This window comes from Furipterus horrens, unplaced genomic scaffold (assembly GCF_987537825.1).
Source record: "Furipterus horrens unplaced genomic scaffold, mFurHor1.1.pri manual_scaffold_2, whole genome shotgun sequence".
Lineage (NCBI taxonomy): Eukaryota > Metazoa > Chordata > Mammalia > Chiroptera > Furipteridae > Furipterus > Furipterus horrens.
In genome coordinates this window covers 11,323,869-11,341,771 of record NW_028327172.1, presented here as the reverse complement: position 1 = coordinate 11,341,771, position 17,903 = coordinate 11,323,869, and the positions used below count along the sequence as shown (strand labels likewise).

The 17,903-nt window shown below is 37.3% G+C and overlaps 1 protein-coding gene across 2 annotated transcripts in view; it reads right to left on the bottom strand.

Moving 5' to 3' along the window:
* The window catches only part of FNBP4 (formin binding protein 4), a 37,183-nt gene that overhangs the window by 6,753 nt on the left and 12,527 nt on the right, over window positions 1–17,903 (bottom strand). Inside the window, exons 7-15 of one of the 2 annotated variants that reach the window (XM_090261331.1) lie at window positions 16,634–16,972; window positions 15,504–15,714; window positions 12,184–12,308; window positions 11,231–11,335; window positions 10,292–10,425; window positions 9,116–9,303; window positions 4,103–4,413; window positions 3,830–3,974; window positions 2,637–2,989 (exon numbers count right to left, since the gene is read on the bottom strand). In XM_090261331.1, the coding sequence (XP_090117457.1) occupies window positions 2,637–2,989; window positions 3,830–3,974; window positions 4,103–4,413; window positions 9,116–9,303; window positions 10,292–10,425; window positions 11,231–11,335; window positions 12,184–12,308; window positions 15,504–15,714; window positions 16,634–16,972 (1,911 nt within the window). Of the gene's footprint in view, window positions 1–2,636; window positions 2,990–3,829; window positions 3,975–4,102; window positions 4,414–9,115; window positions 9,783–9,868; window positions 9,972–10,291; window positions 10,426–11,230; window positions 11,336–12,183; window positions 12,309–15,503; window positions 15,715–16,633; window positions 16,973–17,903 lie in introns of those variants that run through there. The other variant, XR_016507899.1, reaches the window with a different exon arrangement.

Here is a 17,903-nt window from a genome sequence, read left to right as displayed (position 1 = left end):
TTCAAGACACTGGTTACTAGGAAGCTCAAAGAAATTACTGGGTACTGAAACTGCATAAAAAAGACCCAGGCAGAAATGAAGGTTGCATTGAGTGAAATAAAGAAAAAGCTACAGGGAACCAACAGTGGAGGGGAGGAAGCAGAGGTTCAAATCAACGACGTGGAACATAAGGAAGAAAAGAGCATTCAATCAAATAAGCAAGAAAAAAAAAAAAAAAAAGAATAAAATAAGGAGCCTCAGGGACATCTCCAAGTGTACCAACAACTGAATCATAGGGGTGCCAGAAGAGGAGGAAAAGCAAGAAATTGAAAATGTATTTGAAAAAATAATGAAAGAAAACGTCCCTAATTTGTCAAAGGAAATAAGACATACAAGTCCAGGAAGAACAGAGTCCAAGAAGCACAGAGAGTCTCAAACAAGCTAGACTCAAAGAGGACGACACCAAGACACATGGTTATTAAAATACCACAGGTTAAAGACAGAGAATCTTGAAAGCAGTAAGAGAAAAGAAAAGAGTTACCAACAAAGGGGTTCACATAAGACTATCAGCTGATTTCTCAAAAGAAACTCTGCAGGCAAGAAGGCACTGGCAAGAAGTATCAAAGTGATGAAACACAAGGACCCACAACCAGGATTACTCTATCCAGCAAAGCTATCATTCAGATGGAAGGGCAGATAAAGTGCTTCCCAGACAAGGTAAAGCTAAAGGAGTTCATAATCACCAAGCCGTTATTATATGAAATGTGAACGGGACACATTTAAGAAAAGATCAAAACTATAAACAGTAAAATGACAACAAACATAACTATCAACAAATGAATCTTAAAAAAAATAAACTAAGCAAACAACTATAACAGGAATAAAATCATAGATATAGAGATCATATGGATGACTGTCAGTTGGAAGGGAGGAGAGTGAGAAGGGGGAAAATGTGCAGGGATCAAGAAGCATAGCTGGTAGGTACAAAATAAATGGTGATGTTAAGAATAGTATAGGAAATGGAGAAGCCAAAGAACTTATGTGTATGAACCATGGACATGAACTAAGTGGGTGGGATTGCTGTAGGGAAGGGAGGTACTGGGAAGAGGTGTGGGGCAAGGTGGACAAAATTGGGACAACTGTAATAGCATAATCAATAAAATATAAATGTATCCCCTGTATAACACGGTACTTCTACAACACGGTTTCACTCTAACATGCTATGACTGTAGAAGATATTCAAGAATGGTTGGAAGAAGAAGAAACTGATGAAGCAGTTTTGGTGGAAGTGACATCTGGAATGTGCCAAGATAACTTAGGGGATGAGAGCTCTGATGAAAACAAAACAGTTTACTCTGAAAAGTGTAAAGAAAGGCCCAGACTTATCCGAACAGTTAGTCCTATTTCTTAAATGCAGATCCTTGCCCTGAAAGGAGCACAAAGTGCAAGAGAGAACTTCACAAGTGCTTAGCACCGTGTAACGAAATTTATAAAGATCTCTCAGCTAAGAGCAAGCAATCTAAAATAACAGACTTTTTGCAAAAAGTAGAGCATAGAAATCAAGATAATGCTGAAGAAAGTTCAGAGGATGAGGCTATCTTGTCAAAAAGAAAACGCATTTGGTTAATGGAGCTCAGTAGTGATGACGAAGAAAACATTACTTAATTCATATTAATACGTAATACTTCTGATGAAAATTACTTTAATAAAGATATTTCTCTTTAATTATAAAAATAGTATTTCTTTTTAATTTTTGGAACCTAATGCCCCTTTTTTGTACTAGTTCTGTTTCATATAACACGCATTTGTTAGTAACCTAACAACTGTGTTACATGGGGTTACCTATACTTAAAAAAAATGGGGGTTTTAGGGAAGGGGGGCAAAGAGGGAAAAATTGGGACAACTGTAATAGCATAATCAATAAAATATATTTTAAAAACAACAACAACAACAAAAAAATGCAACAAAAAAAAAAAAAGAAAAAGGAAATCACCAGTGTTGGGGAACGTTTGGAGACACTGGAACTCCTGCACACTGACGCTGTAAAATGGGTTCAGTTGCTGTCGGAAAACGCTGGCAGTTCCTCAAAGAGGTTAAACACAGAATTAGCATATGGCCCAGCAATTTTCCTCATATATACCCCAAAGAAATGAAAACAAGTACTCAGTGTGCATATACTCATATGCATATTCATATGGATACTAGTTGTAATAGCCAAAAGGGGTAAAACAATACAAATGTCCATCAATGGATGAACGGATCAACAATCTGTGGTGTATATAGTGAACTACTTCTAAGCTATGGAATGGAATGAAATACGGACACATGCTACAACGTGGATAATAGACCTTGAAGACACTGCTAAATAATGGAAGCCAGACATATAAGTTCACATATTCATGATTCCAGAATAAGTAAACCCAGCGACAGACAGCAGATGTGTGGTCCCCGAGCCCGGGGAAGGTGTGATGGGGGATGATGCTGAAGTGACGCAAACACCATGTGACTAGAGAGGCGGTGGCTGTGCACTGTAAATGTAGTAAATGCAACAGGACTGTATCCCTTAAAACGGTTAATTTTATATGAATATCACCTTAATAAGAATACATTTTTAAAAATAAAGATTAAAAAAATATTTAGAGAGATATTCACTATACCTTCTCTTTCTTTCCTTTTTTTGTCTTCTCAGGTGGCGGCATTTTGGGGGCTGGTGGCGGCGGTGTTGGTGGGGCAGGAGGCGGCGGCGGTGGCGGCGGCGGCGGCTCCACAACAGCAGCGGTGGGCACGACCGCCCGGGCCTGGACTGGCTGCAAGGTGGGAGCAGTCACTGTCATTGGGACTGAGCACTCAGCATAACTCATGATTGCAGAAGCGGAGGCCAGGCCCAGGTAATTTGACTGCAGACTCATCCCTCGGGCCTGGTGACCCATTCCCGCTGTTGGATGGCTCACTGACATCGCCTGGTGTCCAATCCCTACAGACTGCTGTCCAGTCCCTGTCGCCTGGTGACCTAACACAAAAAAACGTAAAATGAAACTTCACAACAAACCGCGCAACAAAAAAGAAAAGGAAATTAAGGAATTTGTAGATCACCTACAAAATGATTCTAATACACCTTTTTCCTCAAAAAAGTCACATTTTCTAGGAGCAAAATACATATATTTTAAAAAAGATATTATGTATTTTCAGAGAAAGGGGAAGGGAAGAAGAGAAGGAGAGAAACATTGATTGGTTGCCTCTCATATGCCCCCAGTTGGGAACCTGGCCTGCAACCCAGGCATGTGCCCTGACCGGGAATCAGAACAGCGACCTTTTTGTCTGCGGGTGAGAGTAAAATCCACTGAGCTACACCAGCCAGGACACAAAATTTTTAAAAAAAGATTTTATTTATTTATTTTTAGAGAGTGGGGAAGGGAGGGCAAAAGAGGCAGAGAAACCTGCAACCCAGGCACATATCCTGAGCAGGAATAGGACCAGCAACCTGTAGCTTTGTAGGGCAATGCCACATGGGTCAGGGCAAGTAGCAAAATATTAATTTCTGAATACTTTAGCACTGAAGTACTTAAACATCAAAGTCACTGATGCTACATAAACGCACAATCTGGAAGGATACATGTCAAACTGCTAACAGTAACTTAACACGTTGTGTACTGGGGAATTTAAATGCCTTTTAGAAATGACGAGAATTCTGGCCACCCATACACAATGTGTTAAGTGTCTAGCAAGTGAAAAGAAACATGTAAATTGTCTTTGCAATGAGCAACTTTCAGCATTCCTTTAATTTATGACATCTAATTCTGGAAACAAGGATATAATACACTGAGGAAAACACTATAAGCAAAGCGCTTACCTGCAGCGACAGCTGACTGGCTGTAGAGGACTGGAGAACTCCCAATGGTAGCTGATCTCTGAACGACTGCAGTACTAATTTCTGCAGCTTTTCTTTTTACTGCTTTCGTGGAAGGAGAATTAGAGGTGGTAGAATCAACTGAACTCTGAAACACAAAAGATACCAATCAGTGGCTAAAGGTCCTGGTTAAACATCCTCTTCTAAAATAAAACAAGGTGTCAATCATGCCCTGGTGCCCTAAAACTCTTCAGGGTGCCAAACAGCTTTTCTCACCTGACTGGTTACGACCGTGGCTTGTGTAGAAGGTTTCAGTGGAGTATCCTCCTCTGTTCCTGGCGCAGGAGGCTCCTCACTCCCCTCATCCTCCATCTCTACCTCCTGGATCTCACCATCTTCTACAGGAGGAGGGGGAGGGGGAGGAGGTGGTGGAGATTCTGGGGGTGGAGGTGGGGGCGGTGGCATTTCCAAAGGTAATGGAGGTTGAAGCACAGGCACATTTGACTGAAGGAGGGTCCAAAATGGAGTAAGTGGCATGAGTGATGAAGAAGAAACTTGACCAGAAAAGGATTCTTTACAAAGAGAACCTAAAAAACCAAACAGGAGTCAGGGAGAAAAGCAATACAAACACTCCGTGGCTTTTATTCACAGAAATGTGCAACTGCCTGGTGAGACAAAATCTGACCTACAGATCTATTCTACATCGATGTCACTTAAATACTAAATAAGTCAGATAAAAAATCATTTTCATGGAAAGATACACTTATGAACCTCCAAGTTAGCACTCACACCCCAGCTATGAAATACTAATCTTGTTCTTTGGGTCCAGATTTATAAACAAGAAAGTGAAGCACATTAATTCAATGAGAGGTTCCGTCATCTCAATCTACAAGGTTTCAAAATACCCAAACGAGAAGGCAAACACTCTGGGATTTTTTTTACTTTCAAAAAGTTATGAGGGGAGTGATGTGCATTTGCAATGCTGATTCCATGTATTTTCAGTGAGCCAGACAAGTAACTGAAGAAGACCCAGAGAAGTACCCATTCAAGACATTCACACAAATTCTACTCGCTTTAATTATTTTGGAATGCTAAGATTTAAAAATCCATTTGCAAGATGCCAATGTCAACCGTATCATCCCTTCACACTTTTGTGTGAATTACACTCATTTCCTAAATCACAACAACACAAATCAGGAAGGGTAGTTTTTTTTCTGTGATGAGAAAAGGGAAATTTAGGAGAACAAATCTTTAAGGTAAATGATAACTAAGGTACACACACAAGAGGTGTTTGAAGATGCAAGGATTTGAAATTACTGTTGAGGTCTGAGTTCAATTATAGCTGAAAAACTAGAATCAGCTTTCTTCTAATTTTGCAAAATTCAGTTAATTACTGCCCTTTCTCTAGTGGGAAAAGCTTTCAGGATTAGAGAAAATATGATATACTTACTTGTAGCCTTCCCCATCCCTCTTTATCGTCAATGGGGAAGTTTCACAATATATGGGACTATTAGATATATATCCCAGGAATGCTGAAGGGTATTTTCTCCCTAAAATTTATAGAATTTAGGAGTAGAAGAGACATGAGAAATCATCTAGTTCAACCCTTTCATTTTAAAGGTAATGAAACCCAGGAGGGAAATATGTAACTTGCCCAAGATTACCCAGCCCTTAGTGGCCAGGTCTGACTCCTAGTCTAGTGCTGTTTTACCAGGATTTCCCTGTGAAGCATCAGGAGTCCAAGAGCTTTAGAAATCTCAGTCAAATAAACCTCACTTCTCACGGAGTAGAGATCCAGATGCAGTCACCTGTTAAATTTCATGGTCAAAAGCAGTGGATTAGGTAAGAGCTCCATTATAAAAGGCTCTGGGACAAGGATAAAGCATTTTACTTTACTTTGCTCAAAATACTCCACACTGGCACTCAACAAGGTAAAACCAAAGTGACCGTGAACTTTTCGGCTTTTCAAGTAGCTTTACTTTTCATGGAACAGAAAATAGACACATTATGTAAAAGACTTTAAGAACCTGATTCACATGATTACTGTAATTATTTTGTGGAGTTGTTTAGGACGAAGGGAAAGGGCACTGAAATACTCACCAGAAAATAGAAATGCAGTTTTTTTAGCTAAAGACTTCAAATGTGTCATTACACTTGTATTTGGTTATATCTATTATGAATTTATACACTAACGTTTAGACAAATAAAACCTGGGTATGGCTAAGCAGTTTACTACATTACATAACAGTATATCAAGATTACATAAGAATTAAACCGATAAACATTGAGGATTATTATCTTACTAAACTTCCTTATAATAAACCAACCACAACATACGGTAAGGCAAGTGAAGATGTCAGAGTTTACATATTGGCAGATTTCTCGTCTAGAAGCATGATGCAATGCCAATACAATTTCAATGGTGATATGCTGCTGTGCAGAGAAACTCAAGGAAACATAAATTCCAGATTAATAACGTGGTTTAAAACCTCCAAGAAAGCTAAGCAGAATTAAACTATTTGAATCTCCAACTGCATTTACTCAAACATAAAAGCTGCGTCTTAACATTCATAATTCTCTCCTTCAGCTTAAATACAAACAACTTCCAAGAAATTCTAGTTTGAATATCCACGGATGTTGTATTACACGATGCTTTTCTTCATTTCTAAATGTAACCCAGTTGCTATATTTTGCCATTGAAGAGGACATTTAAGTCTGAAGGCCAAGGAGAGATTAAAATGACATACACAGCTTTCATTATGTGGTAACAGATGAGGAAAACTGCAAGCTTAGACAAAATAGCATGGGGACGCAATTTTGAATGCTTCAAGAACATGTCTTTTCTCTGCATCTTTATTTCTATTTACAGGCAGGCGTCCTTTATTTTCCTGCAGTCCCACAGAGAGAAAAATTTTGCCTAGTATTTTGAGCCAAGAGTCCACTTGAGCAACTTAAAGAAGTTATATAAATAATAGGCCCTTAAAGGCTTTTTTTTTTTTTTGAAGAGCAGCCATATCTAAACTAAGTGACATGAGCCCAGTAAGAAAGACTGGGTGTCTTGAAATGTCACTCATCTTTAGAGACATGTTAAATTCAAACACTAAGCAATAAACAAGGATTAAAAATAAAGAGAACTCTGGAACTTCCTTGCTCCCTAAAGAATACTAATTTTTCTTCTCTAAAAGATTATTTTAACACTGCTAAACTGACAAAGGGCACATATTGTATTATAAACTTTCTTTATAGGCTTAAAATAGTGATCAGTATTGCTTTTAAATCCCAGAGACCTAGGTACATATTTGGATTTTACTTATGGCAAGTTTATCACATGGTTTTAGTGACTCTCAAAAAGAGGCTGAAGAATATTAAGCTGGTTTAATGGTGGCTTTTTCCTATAGCATAATTAATATTATTTTAATCAGACAGGAATGTCTCAAGGTCTTCCCTTTACCAGACAGAACCAGCTGGGTGTGTCATCAGTAAAGGGAGAAAATAAGTCAACTCTGAGGTTACTGAGGAATACTTAGTTGGTAATTCTAGACTATCCAGCTTTGGAACATATAGGAAAGAGACATTAGACACTGGTCAGGAATGGAATCACCTAACCAGAACCACCATCAAGCCTCATAAGTTCACTAACTACTAAAACACAAACAATAAAACAAACTTACTAGACACATCTATCAATCACTGCTACCAAAAGAAAGGGGAAAAGTAATTAAAAGAAAACATCTTCATGAAAATGGTAAGTAAAATACCCTATAACTTGAGAAAACATATTTCTGAAAAGATATGAATCTGATAATGATTTCATAGGCCATTAAGAAGCTAACATCATGATCAGTTTCATTTGGTACATCATAACTTTTCTACTGGGATTAAGGAGCCCAAAGAGTACAAGGCACCATTTTTGATAAGTATAACACAAAAGAACTCAGCTCTTTACTCCCTATCTTACTAACAAATTCCATGTCTTTTTATCTTCAAAGATTTATTTCTTAGAAATCACTCCATAATGGACCCCTGCCTTCATACGCCATCATTTAAATAAATATTAATAGCTACCAGTCCTCTTAGATCAAAAAGTTGTTAGTTTTGACTATGTTTCATTCTTCTCTTATTTTTGTGATTCCAAGATGAACTTGGCGGGGAAAAAAATATGTATCTTCTATTACGTGGAAATCAAGCCATGACTCTTAGAAAAGCTACCAGATTCTCAGAGTAATGGAGGAATTATTCCTCCCCATGCCCTTTAATATACAGCAGGTCCTTGAATAACGTTTTGTTATGTTAGCAAGACGAATGAGATAACCTAAGAACTCAATTCTTATTTATATCAATTACCCTGTGGTAAAATCGGTTTCATCATACATTGTTCTGTGTAGTCACAGAACCTATCGAAGAGTTATGTGAGGACTTACTGTAAGTAAACTGAAGAGCTCTAAGAGTAATGTAAATGGGTTGAGCCAGCCTCACTGTTTTATAGAAGAATATTGTTCACTATTTGCAATGATTAATTATTTTGCTCCTCTGGAACAAGTATAGTCCTAGATTCATAGTATTTCTGTGGATCATTTTGATTTATAACAACCACACTTCTTATAAGACTTCTTGTAAGTCAAGTTGAAAAATGAGGCTGTAATATGAATACACTAAGAGTTCTATAGAAGGTGGAACAAATCTCACATTACTCCACTCAGATTTTCACATATCAAATACCTAGTTCCTTAGCATTAGTTAGCATTTCCATTATTGGAAATCCACAGCTTTGTCTGTGGCATGAGAGAGTGGTTATATGACAGTCTTTTTAAAATCAAAATATAGTGGCTCATAATTTCATTTTTTTCTTTATCAATAGTATGCTGATTTTCAACCAATCACTGCCTTTGTTTTCTTCAGTATGACTTCTGCCTTCTTTTTTAAGGTCAAGCCACCTTCTTCTTGTTTTTCTTTTCTTTTTTTTTTTTAAGAGAGAGAAAAGGGGGAATGGGGGGGTGGGTGGGGGAGAGGAACAGCAAAAATAGTTGTTCCTCTTATTCATGCATTCATTGGCCACCTCCTATATGAGCCCTGACCGGGGATCGAACCTGCAGCCTTGGTTTATCAGGGCGATGCTCTAGCCAACTGAGCTATCTGGCTATCTGGCTAGGGCTCAAGCCATTATTTTTTAATTAGAAGTTTATGTTATGATTTAAATTATTTCCTTCTTTTATGACCTCAATTCAAGTTTTTTTTCTTTCTTTCTCTAAAATAATTTCTCTCCAACGAGTACAGGGTAAATTATCCCACCTGAGGAATTCTCGGAAGATTCTGTAGAATTTGAATCAGTGCCAGTTTTGTCTTTCAAGGTCTGTTTAGGAAGAGTCCCGTCTCTACTTTCTTGTGCTTGGCTTTCTTCCTCCTCCTCCTCACCATCTGGGAACTCCCACTGAGACTCGCCCGATTGTTCGTTTACATAGAAATACCGTCTATGATCCCTAAATTACAAGAAAGAAAACACATGTTTTAAGACCCATTCTCCTACCAAGACACGTCCATTTGGTCCTGTCCCAGGACAGCAGTCTGCTCTCACAGGGACGAACCTCTTCTTTACGGACTGCTATTCACAAAGGCAACAAAGAGCTTTGACATTTGAGGATGGAGAACCAAGGATCATTCAAAGCTATTTGCACTGCCAGCAGCTCTGTGAATATAGCCCTGAACCCTCTCACACCAACAAATGACTTAGAAAACATCTCTCATATCTTTTTTTTTTTTTTCTTTGCCAATGCTTAACAGGATTTCAAGTGTCAGTAACAGAGGGACTCAGTTTCCTAGAACACTAATTTCCCTTCCAAAGAAGAGAACAACGAAGTACGCGGAAGGCGACTCTTCCCCTCTTGGACCGTGGAATTCACATTTCATACTCTTGATACCAAACACAGTGAAAGCTAAAGAGAGGGAGAGGATCTGGGAGCTGAAAAATAAAAGAGCAAAGATTTCAAATAACGAAAAAAAAAAATCAAGAAAAGCCAAATATAAAAAGGAATGTTTTCATCTGACCTGCTGGCAGAAGATAGTAATCTTGTTCCTCATTCACATCTTCAGCCACGAAGCTTTCCTGAACTTCACCGAGGTTAATCAGGAGTAGTTGCTTCCAGAGGTCCTGTAAAGCGCACAGAGCTCTCGCATGCGCTTAACCCCCAAGCCCGCCCTACTCCGTGCAACACTCCGGAGAGTACAACCAGCTTTGTCCAATCTTGGAAAAAAATCCGTTACATGGAACACTTTAAACATTGTTTTTGTTTCTCCAACGCGTGGCTGGCCCAAACTCTGTAAGCGTTTGCGGTGCTTTGCCTGCCCAGCACCGCTGACTGCAGCTGCTCTCAGTCTCCAGACAGGCTGTCATGTTGTCAGGTGGTGGTGATCACAAATCATGTCTGAGATGTCAAAGGTGAAAGGTGAAAAGGGGAGAAGAGTGCGTACCTGTCCCAGTGGCAGGACCAGCCTTTAGGAGTGGCGTTTATTTCATACTGTTTTAGTTGTTCTGCTGCATCCTGAAGTTTTCGTTTAAGGTAGTTTCCGTTAAGAGCCCCTTCTCGCCAGTCTGCAATCCGAGTCTAGAATCAACAAACAACTAAGTTTTAAAGACTTATTATGTCAAGAGGCAGAAGTAAGACGGATGTGAGTCTTTTGGTCCATGACTGTACTGCTATACTGTAGCAGGAGTAGACCAAAGAGGAAAAGAATTCTCATCTTAATTTCATAAAAAAATGAGACTGGACCCCAGCACATTTTTATACTGCCAACTCTCCAGTATCTGTGAATTCAGTAGTAGTTTTAGTTTTCCCCTTTAGACTATATTAAGATTGTTTCCCAAGTAATTTTACCTTCCATTTGGGTAGATAGTTCATTCAATTCAGTAATGTTACTAACCAAAATTAAAGGTTCAGTTCTTAGGTAGACCAGTCAGCTTCTTACATAAAGCTGGTTACAAATGGGACTCAGAAATTTTTTTAAGATTCCTTATACTTTAACACTTATAAAGTACTTTCCACATTATATGGCTTCATCTGATAATTATGAATAGAATTTTAATTTATTAGAAAGCAATCTGTATTAAAATATATTCCTTTTCAGTTGTACACCTGAAATCTGTGTTATTAACCAATGTTACCACAATAAATTAAATAAAATATATATGCCTATTGAAAGAAGTAAGTTTAAGTTATCATCATTATACACAAAGTCTCAGTATTCATCTTAATATTCTGCTTTGGCTAATACAGTTTTATTTGCTGGATTAGTGGTTAAAATACTCATGAAGGTTAATCATTCAAATTTAGGATTAAAACATAACAAGACAGATTCTTCATATACAACATTTCATTTAAACATTGACTATAGCGAAAATGGCTAAATTACCTCAGTCTGTAAGAGCAGCAAATGAAAGTTGGAGATGGACTGTCTATTAATGCCTAAAAATTCAAATTTACTCATCAGGGTATTTGCTAGTTCTCCAATCTGAAACTGTAATGCAAGAAAGAAGAAAAGTTATAAAATAAAAATGGAATCAGCATTATTTTCTATGTTAAGTAAAATAAACCTGCTTATAAATTATAGAACCTTTCTCAAGAAACTGCACCCAAATAGTTATGTAGAAGATAAAATTGTAATTTATAGCGAAGTAATTCACAGAACGTATAGAGAAATTAAAAGCATTATCTACTCAAACACATGTAATGCAAGAGTTGAAAACAGATCCTAAATGATACAACTCCCAACATTGGTCAAGCTATCATTTATCCATCACTAACTATGTATACTAGCCACACACTTAACAAAATTAAGTCTCCCAGTTTCTTCTCCATTGCTGTACACTAGCTAATAATTGGATAAACTCTTTCAAGTCAAAGGAATATCCTAACTGGTTTTTTCAACGGATAGCCCTTAAAGAGGCACATACTTACATGACCCAATTCTCCTCATATAGAAATAGAAATGAAATTGGAAGCAAATTTGCTTTTGTGTACCTTTGTGTAAGGCCATGTGGTTCATGTAGGAATTAAATTTATAACTTTTAGTCTTTTTAGTACTTCTAACTTAGATAAGTCTTTGATAAGCTACTGCTTTCTCAAGAAGGCTTAATGTGAGAAAGTAATTATTTAAAATTTATTTTTAGATTTCTCTATATAAAATTGGTCTTGTAATCCCTTATTTTAGCCTTAAATATGACATTTTCATCTAACAAAGTAAATGATTCATATTTTCGAAAGAGCAAAGATTATTTTTACTATTTGCTAATAGACAGCAGTTTAATGGCTAGGCAATTTAAAAATATTTGTCAAGCTGCTTAAGTAACATATATATACACGTACTTTTAAATCCTGTTCTTCTTCTACTTTAGGTGCTGTTTGTACCTTTGTTTTCTCTGAAGATTCTTCTGTTTCCATCTCTTTGTCTGAATTCTCATCTACTTTTTCTGAATTTTCAGCACCAATTGCTACAAAAGAACACATAAAATTAAATCAAAGGGACCGATACTGATAGAGTACCATAAACATTTTCTTATCCCTGTAGCAGCACTTTGGAAAACGTTAATTTTCTTTCTGTTCCCTGTGTTTCTTACTTGCTAAAGAAGCCCTCATGACTTATCAACCTACTATCTTTATAAAGGCAAAAACTTTATAATCACCTTTCTTAATATGTGCCTATGCATAAAATTTACTTTGTTTTACTACATTACTTTGTAGTTTCTGCTTTCTCTTTTTCCTATATTAATCTTTTCTTCCAGAATACCATGGCTTCAAATTACTTACAAAAGCTAGATATCCAACTTGGAATATATGAAGGTTCTTTATCAAGTGAGTTTTTAAAAAAAGGCTTTCAAAAACAGCAGCATTTTAAATTACTGAATAACTTCCTTCCTGAACTGGTTAAGACCTGTAGACAATCTGTACTGGACTAACCTACTCTTTTGGTTGGTGCTGATTTCTGTTAGTAGTGGGGCTCTCCAAATGAGAACAGGTTTACCACTAACTTGAATGGAGTAAAAGATAGAAACCCTCTGTTATGTTTGCTTCTTAACGACTGCTTAACAAACTAATCCTCATATAAAATGTAAATCATTCTGCCATGAGAACCAGATTAAAAAAACAAAAAACAAAATACAAATTTTCTTAACTCTGGTTAATTCTTGATCTAAGGAAAAATGTGACATTAATATCACTTTCAACCACCTTTATTAGCCTAAAATGGCCTTATTCTCTTTTATTTGACCATTAACATTTCTTCTGCATTTTCTAATAATCTGAAATAAAATTTTTATGATCTTCTACTTATTAGTTTGTAATTCATTTAGGTATCAGACATTACACATTTGGTGACAGGCACAAGAATTTAACAATTTTAAGCACCACTAGAGCTGTAAGACTTGAAAATTTTGAAGGGCAATTAGGCAGGATCTATCAAATTAAAATGCATGCACCCCTGACCTAGCAATATACCACTAGGAATCTGTACGACAATGATACAAAAATCTGCATTAAAAAATATGTATCAGGATGAATGTTTACTACAGCATTATTTTCATCATGAAGTATCATAGCAAATGTTTGTGAAGTATCCTAACAAATGTGTACAACATACAGTTTTAAAATACGAACACCCATGGAACTACAACCCAGCTTAACAGAAGACTATTACGAGCAACAGAGGCGCCCTGTGCCTCTCTGCCGCCACATCCACATTGGACATAACCTCTGCCCTGATGGTGTTAGTAGTCCGTTCCTTTTCTTCCAGCATACACAGATCTTTCAGCACAGTATTTTTACAAGTTTTCCAACTTATAGAACATTAATGTGCATTGTTGTCATTTTTAATTCAACATTATTTGAGATTAATCCATACTAATGTATATAACTATGGATCATTTCTATCACTGCTATCTAGAATTTGACTGCAAGTATATATCATAATTTATCCATTCTACCTGTGATGGACATTTGAATGGCTTATAGGTTTGATAACATAAATGCAGTATTATTTTTTTCCTAATCCTCACCTGAGGATGTGTTTGTTGTTTTGAGAGAGAACACTGATGTGAGAGAGATATCTATCAGTTGCCTTCTGTATGGGTCCCAGCTGGGGACTGAGACCACAACCCTCTGGTGTACCAGATGGACAATGCTCCAAGCAACTGAGCCATCTGGCCAGGGCTAACTGCAGTATTATTCTTAAGCGTGAAACATGAACATAACTAAAATATCCAACAATGCGAGAAGAGTTAAATGAAGGCATCTAGGCCCTGGCCAGGTAGCTCAGTTGGTTAGTCCGTGTTCCCAAAAAGCCAAGGTTATGGGTTCGATCCCCAGCCAGTCAGGGCACACACAAGAATTGACCAATGATTGTAACAGAATAGTCATGGGGGTGTAAAGCACAGCACAGGGAATACAGTCAATCAGAGTCTAATAACTATGGAGTCAGATGGGTGAGAGATTTATCAGGATGATCACTTATTGAGTGATGTAATAACCTAATCACTGGGATGTATAGCTTAAATAATATACGTCAACAGTAACTGAAAATAAATGACTGAAAAAGAGTCAACCAACGAATGCATAAATAAGTGGAACAAATTAATGTTTCTCTAAAATCAATAAAAAAATGTTTAAATCGACTTACTTAAAAAAATGAAAATTTACACCATTCTGTGGTAAAGAATAATAATTTTCAAGCCATGTTAAGTGAAAAAAAAAAATCTTGCCTAACAATCCATATGGTTAATCCCATTTGTGTAGTAAAATTTACAAATATACAAGTGCATACAACTTCAAATGTAAATAGAGGAAAAGGTCTAGAATATATGTAGATGAAGGATGCAAAAATGGACCCTTAGGGTTACGGAATGAGAACAGAAAAAGATAAAGGAGGACTTATAGAATTCTACTTCTGTCTTCTACATTATTTGACTGAAGAGAGAAAATTAAAAGATGTTTGCATTAATTACCTTTTTTTTTTTTTTTTTAAACCATTACTTATAAGGCATCCTCTGATAGGTATACTCAACTAAGGTTTGGTATGCAAATCTTACTGCTGACATTCCACTATAGAATTAGGGCCAAAACAGAACTTTAATTAGTTCTAATAAAGGACTGGAAAAACGCAGCAGGGTCTCTTTTACATTACCCTGAATGGAGATAACTGAGTCCTCATGACAGGATCAAACTAGCTACACAGCCAACCAGAGGATGGGCAACTTGTACAGAGAGCAGAGACAGGGTTGGGCTCGCCAGAGGTGGTCTCTGCTTGCCCTGTTTACCAACTGGAAACAGTAAGCTAAGTAAGGCGAGCCCACGTTCTTATACAGATAAACACAATTTTTGTGGCAAGAGAGAGGGAATAAAAGGGTGGACGAGAGGGTCAATGTTGTTTTTCTGTTTTTTGAGGAAGAAGTAATTCCCAATTAGCAGTAAACATACAACCCAATGAATGCCAGTTTTTCAGAATCTTACTCTTTCACTAAGAGGGAGAGCAAGAAAAGGTACAGAGAAGTGAAAGGAAGCTTCCTTCGAGCATTCTTCTTAAAAGGTAAAGTGCTATCCCTGTTTTTTTGTTGAAGAGGGAACCAAAAACGGAAAACAAAGGACTTCACCTCTATATCTTTCACCTCTTAAGTTTAATGTCAAGTGTGAATTACCAGTTTCTCCATTTTCTGGAGTCTCTCGTCCAGTTTTGCTAGAACTCCGGCTGGTAGATTCTGGACTGGTAGCTCGAACAAACATCTTCCACTTCCCTTTTTTAGACGTAAGTCTACGCATTCCATCTTGGGACGCTGGCTGGCTGACATCAGAACGTGGACTAGACCCTGACACACTACCATCTCCTTCCTCCAAGGCTCGCAACTCTGCCTACAAAGGATGTGAAAATAAAGTTAGAGTGTCATTAACTGTTTATTACATTAAGTGTCTGTGACTAGCAAAAATGCTAGTCATGTGTTCTCTGAATTTAAACCCTTAAAAGACAGAAAGCATTTCTTAATACATTTTTCCATGAGAGCTGAGCATTATGGTCCACATTCAATTGTTACTCAATAAATGCTGATTCATAGTTATAGTGAAACAAGTATTGAATTGATGGAGATAGAGTCTAGGAATCCACTAACAGACAAAATTTCCAACAGGTGTACACAACAGCTAAAGCTTAACTTAAGTTAGTCCCTATTCACAGATTCAAGATGTTACTGTTACAACACCTGTTAAGATTTTGCTTCAATGAAGGAAGCAGTAGATTAAACTGTTCCAAGAAGAAAATCAGGGCAGAAAATAAGTAAAAATCAGCTTCTTAATCATGAAAGTTTCCTATGGACCTTCATTTTAAAAGATGGTCCTCCGCCCCCCTCCCCCCTTTTAAAAGAAAGGCACATAAAATTATGGTTTCCTCATAATTCTTCTGTTATCTTACAACACCCACTTAACTATCAAAACAATGCCATGGCTGATAACTAGACATCAGCTTGTACTTTAATTGTTGGAAGTTTACAAGAGTTTATAATGCATATTTGTTAAGAATCTAAATCAAATATATTTTATTCACTGTATCTATCCTTAAATCAGAACAATGTCAGTCATTACTGGTTGTCAACTACCAAGATAGCATCATCAGGAACCAAAAAATACAATGCATAGTTCATAAGCTGAAACATATCTAGATGAAAGGTTAAGAAAAACAAAATCCCAATAACGGTGCTGCAAACTGAGCACAGTGACCCCTGAGTATGACAGTACTGTGGGAAGAAAACGTACTTTAACTGAAATTTCAAAAACTTACTTTTTTCCTTTCCAGAACCAGCTCCAGTTCAAGGGTATCTTGTTCCTCTTCCTCCTCGCTTTCTCCAGACTGAACAACACTGCAAAGATCCTCCTGAGAAGGGTCCTCCATACTGTCCAGTACAGGTTCCGGTGGCTTGACTACTGTTGCTGCTTCTTCTGTTGCACTGGTTTCTTTCACTTCTGAAACTGGCTCTGCTTCTTTACAGATTACTTTTCTTCTCCATCTCTCTTCTTCTTCTTTTATTCCCTCAGGCAATAAAGGAGCAAGTAGTGATGCTGCCACCCCTTTCTTCTCTTCCTCACTATTTGAGAGAGCCTGAATTCCTTCGTTTACTTCCTAAAAAGAATAAAATAATCTCACTTAATTTTCAAATGAATCTTTTTTAAAAGACTTTAAAAAATATTATTTATTTTTACAGAGAAGGGGAGGGGAAGAGAGGGAGAAAGAAAGGGAGAGCAACATTGATTGGTTGCCTCTCACACGCCCCCAACTGGGGACCTGGCCTACAACCCAGGCCTGTGCCCTGACTGGAAATCGAACCGATGACCTTTTGTGGTTTGCAGGCTGGTGCACAACCCACTGAGCCACACCAGCTAAGGCTAAAAATAAATAAAATCTTTAAAAAGTAAATAAATAAGATCAAAGTTTTGTCAGCTCAGCCCTGGCTGGGTAGCTGGGTATATTAGTGTTGTCTCAACAGGACAAGGCTGCAGTTCGAATCCGGGTCAGGAGACAAACAAGAAGCAACCAATGAATGCGCAAATTAAGTGAAACAAACAAACAAACAAATCAATGTCTTTTCCTTTTCCTTTCTCTATAAAATCAATAAATTAAAAAAAGTTTCACAGGCTGAACAAATAACTGTTAATAAATCTTTACCTTTCCCTTCCATATGAGATAACCTCACATTTATTCTATGAAGGAGACTTAGAGGAAAATGAAATATTTCTAAAATGAAGTGTGTGATTATTATTAAAGTATCTATTTTACCTCCTTTCTGGAATTATACAGATGAAATTATTCTAAAAGTACTTTTCTGATACAACTGCCCACTCCATCATTTAAAAGTTCAAGATAGACTTCTGGCCAAGATGAGGGGGTAGGTAGACATGCTGTGTCTAGGTAGGCATGCTGCATCTCTCTCCACAACTAAGAAGGAATACAACTATCTCAAAATTGGAGACAAACAGAAGTTCCAGAAAATCGAGCTGCATGGAAGTCCAACAAAGATATAAAGAATACTCATGCAGACAGGTAGGAGGGGCGG